General features: G+C 20.8%; 1 protein-coding gene across 3 annotated transcripts in view; it reads left to right on the top strand.

Moving 5' to 3' along the window:
• Window positions 1-3,191, top strand: part of LOC117168935 (cell cycle checkpoint protein RAD1) — a 67,521-nt gene that overhangs the window by 55,150 nt on the left and 9,180 nt on the right. For all 3 annotated transcript variants that reach the window (XM_033354924.1, XM_033354923.1, XM_033354922.1), the window contains exon 3: window positions 930-1,154. In XM_033354924.1, coding sequence (XP_033210815.1) covers window positions 930-1,154 — 225 coding nt within the window. The remainder of the gene's footprint in view (window positions 1-929; window positions 1,155-3,191) is intronic.

Here is a 3,191-nt window from a genome sequence, read left to right as displayed (position 1 = left end):
CTTTATTCTTTTTGTTCAAAATTCGTCTATTTTGTGGAAAAGTAAACTATTTTGATAATATTATTATTTTCTTAAATTAATATTTTTAAATGAAAACTTAACCATTCAACTTTTGGTTAAAAATCAATTTTTAAATTGATAATGGATATATTTTGTTGAAAATTCATCTTTTTTAGTTAGAAAATTAATATTTTCATCATTTTAGTTAAAATTAAAATTTAAAATTAAAGTTAAACTTTTAGTTAAAAATTCTTTTCATATTGTATTCAATATAATACACGCAATAATTTTATTCAAAATCATTTGTTCTCCAATTGTTCCTTTATTTCTTGGCTGAAAGTTGATCCACATTATTTAAAAAATCTTTTTTTTTTTAATTCAGCTTTATTCTTTTTGTTCAAAATTCGTCTATTTTGTGGAAAAGTAAACTATTTTGATAATATTATTATTTTCTTAAATTAATATTTTTAAATGAAAACTTAACGATTCAACTTTTGGTTAAAAATCGATTTTTAAATTGATAATGGATATATTTTGTTGAAAATTCATCTTTTTTAGTTAGAAAATTAATATTTTCATCATTTTAGTTAAAATTAAAATTTAAAATTAAAGTTGAAATTTTAGTTAAAAATTCTTTTCATATTGTATTCAATATAATACACGCAATAATTTTATTCAAAATCATTTGTTCTCCAATTATTCCTCTATTTCTTGGCTGAAAGTTGATCCACATTATTTAAAAAAATCTTTTTTTCTTTAATTTAGCTTTATTCTTTTTGTTCAAAATTCGTCTATTTTGTGGAAAAGTGAACTATTTTGATAATATTATTATTTTCTTAAATTAATATTTTTAAATGAAAACTTAACCATTCAACTTTTGGTTTTAGACTTATTGTAATTGTAAATAATTTATCTAATTTTTAAATTAGATTGCGACTTGTTCCGCTTGTGAAAATGGGCTCAAAGTCACTGTCGAGGACGCAAAATGTATGCAGGCGACAGCCTATCTTCCAATCAGCGTTTTCCAGGAATTTACTTTAAACGAGGACGTTATTTTTCGGATAAACTTAAGCATATTTGTTGAATGTTTGTGTATGTACTGGAGCAGCATAAACGCTCAAGGAAGTGTCGTAGCTTTACAAATGTTTTACAAGGTAAATAAATTTTAAAAAGAAAAAAAATGATGAAGGATCTGATATTCTAAATTAGGGCTGGTCGAAAAATAACCATTTTTGTAGATCGAGGTGATATAAAATTCATTTTTTGATTGATGTTTAACTATTTTAATTCAAAAACCTTTTTTTTTTAGTTGAAAATTTGTTTTTAATTGTTTGAAAAATACATTTCTAAATAAAAATTAAATTATTCCATTTTTGGTTGAAAATTGATCTTTTTTTAGTTGAAAATTGAGGTATTTTGTGTCTACATTTCTAACAGTATTGAAAAAGGGTGTAAAAAATTACAACTTTTCTGTTGTTAGACTTTTTTTATAAACAATCATTTTAGAGAAAAATTTAAATTGAATTTTTTTTATGTAACAGGAAAGGAAGACGTGGGACACTTTGCTTAAAAAACAAAAAATTCAACATTTTTTGATTAAACATTCAACTATATGGTCAAATCTTAACTTTTTTGTTGAAAATTTAACTATTTTGTAGAAATTTTGTTGAAAATTTAACTGTTTTATAGAAAATTCGTCTTTTTGACATGAAAATTCTACATTTTGGGTGACATTTTTTCTTTATCAACTGAAAAATCTTTCTTCGCTTAAAATTCCTCTTTGGTTGAATTCATCAGTTGTTGCTTTCAAATTAAAATTTTTTTATATAAATAACTACTACATTTCTCGTTAAAAATTAATTAATTTAGCTGAAAGTGAAACTAATTTGTTATAAATTCATTTTTTAATAATAATTTAATTATTCCATTTTTGGTTGAAAATTCGTCCCTTTTGGTAGAAAATTAATCTTTATTGTTGAAAATTCATTTTCTTGGTCGAAAGTTCAACTATTCGGTTAAAAAAAAATGTTTATGAGAGATTCATCATTATAGTTGAAAATTCATTTCAATGGTTAAAAATGTAACTATTATGTTCAAAATTATTTTGTTGTTGAAAATTAATTTTGTTAACATTCCTACTTTAAAAATTCATGTATTTTGTTGAAAATTAATTTAATTGGTTAAAAAATTTGACTAAGTTATTGAAAATCATTGTTTTTTTGTTTGAAAATTAATTTTTAAACTGTAAATATAGCTATTTCAATCTTGGTTAAAAATTTATCTTTTGCAGTTGAAAATGTATATTTTTTGTTAAAAATTTGCCTTTTTTGTAGAGAATTAATCTTTATGGTTGTAAATTCACCTTCTTTGTCAAAAAGTCAACTATTTGGTTAAAAATTCATTTTTATTGAAGATTTATCATTATAGGGGAAAATTAATTTCTTTTGTTAAAAATTTAACTATTATACAAAAAAATCTTTTTTAAATTCATTTTTTTAACTGTTTTGCGGTTAAAAATTAATGTTTTCAACTGTAAATTTAACGATTCCATTTTTGGCTGAAAAATGATCTTTTTGAGATGAAAATTAATGGTTTTTGTTGAAAATTCATCTTTTAAGTAAAAAATTCAACTGTTTGGTTCAAAAATAATTATTTTATTGAAGCTTCATCATTATAGTTACAAATTCATTTCTTTAGTTAAAAATTGAATTATTTTTTCGAAAATTCTTTTTTGTTTTTGTTGAAAATTAGTTGGTTTTTTTAACTAGAAATATAAATTTTGGATAAAAATTTATCTTTTTAATTTGAAAATGCATGTATTTTGTTGAAAATTAACTTTATTGTTTAAAAATGTAACTATTTTATTGAAAAGTCATTGTTTTTTCGTTAACAATAAATTTTGTTAATTTTTAATATAAATTTTCCAATTTTGTTTGTAAATTTATCATTTTTAGTGGAAAATTCTTGTTTTTTTTTATTGAAAATTCCTCTTTTCTGGTATAAAAATAATTTTTATTGTTGAAAATTCACCTTTTTAGTAAAAAAATCTACTATTTGGTTCAAAATTAATTTTTTAAATAAGTATTCATATTCGTTTTGAAAATTCATTTCTTTGGTTAAAAATTTAACTATTATTTTGAAAATTATTATAATTTTGTTGCTGAAAACTAATGTTTTAAACTGAAAATTAA

The sequence above is a fragment of the Belonocnema kinseyi genome, chromosome 3, assembly GCF_010883055.1.
Source record: "Belonocnema kinseyi isolate 2016_QV_RU_SX_M_011 chromosome 3, B_treatae_v1, whole genome shotgun sequence".
Classification (NCBI taxonomy): Eukaryota; Metazoa; Arthropoda; class Insecta; order Hymenoptera; family Cynipidae; genus Belonocnema; species Belonocnema kinseyi.
This window is presented reverse-complemented; position numbering and strand designations above follow the sequence as displayed.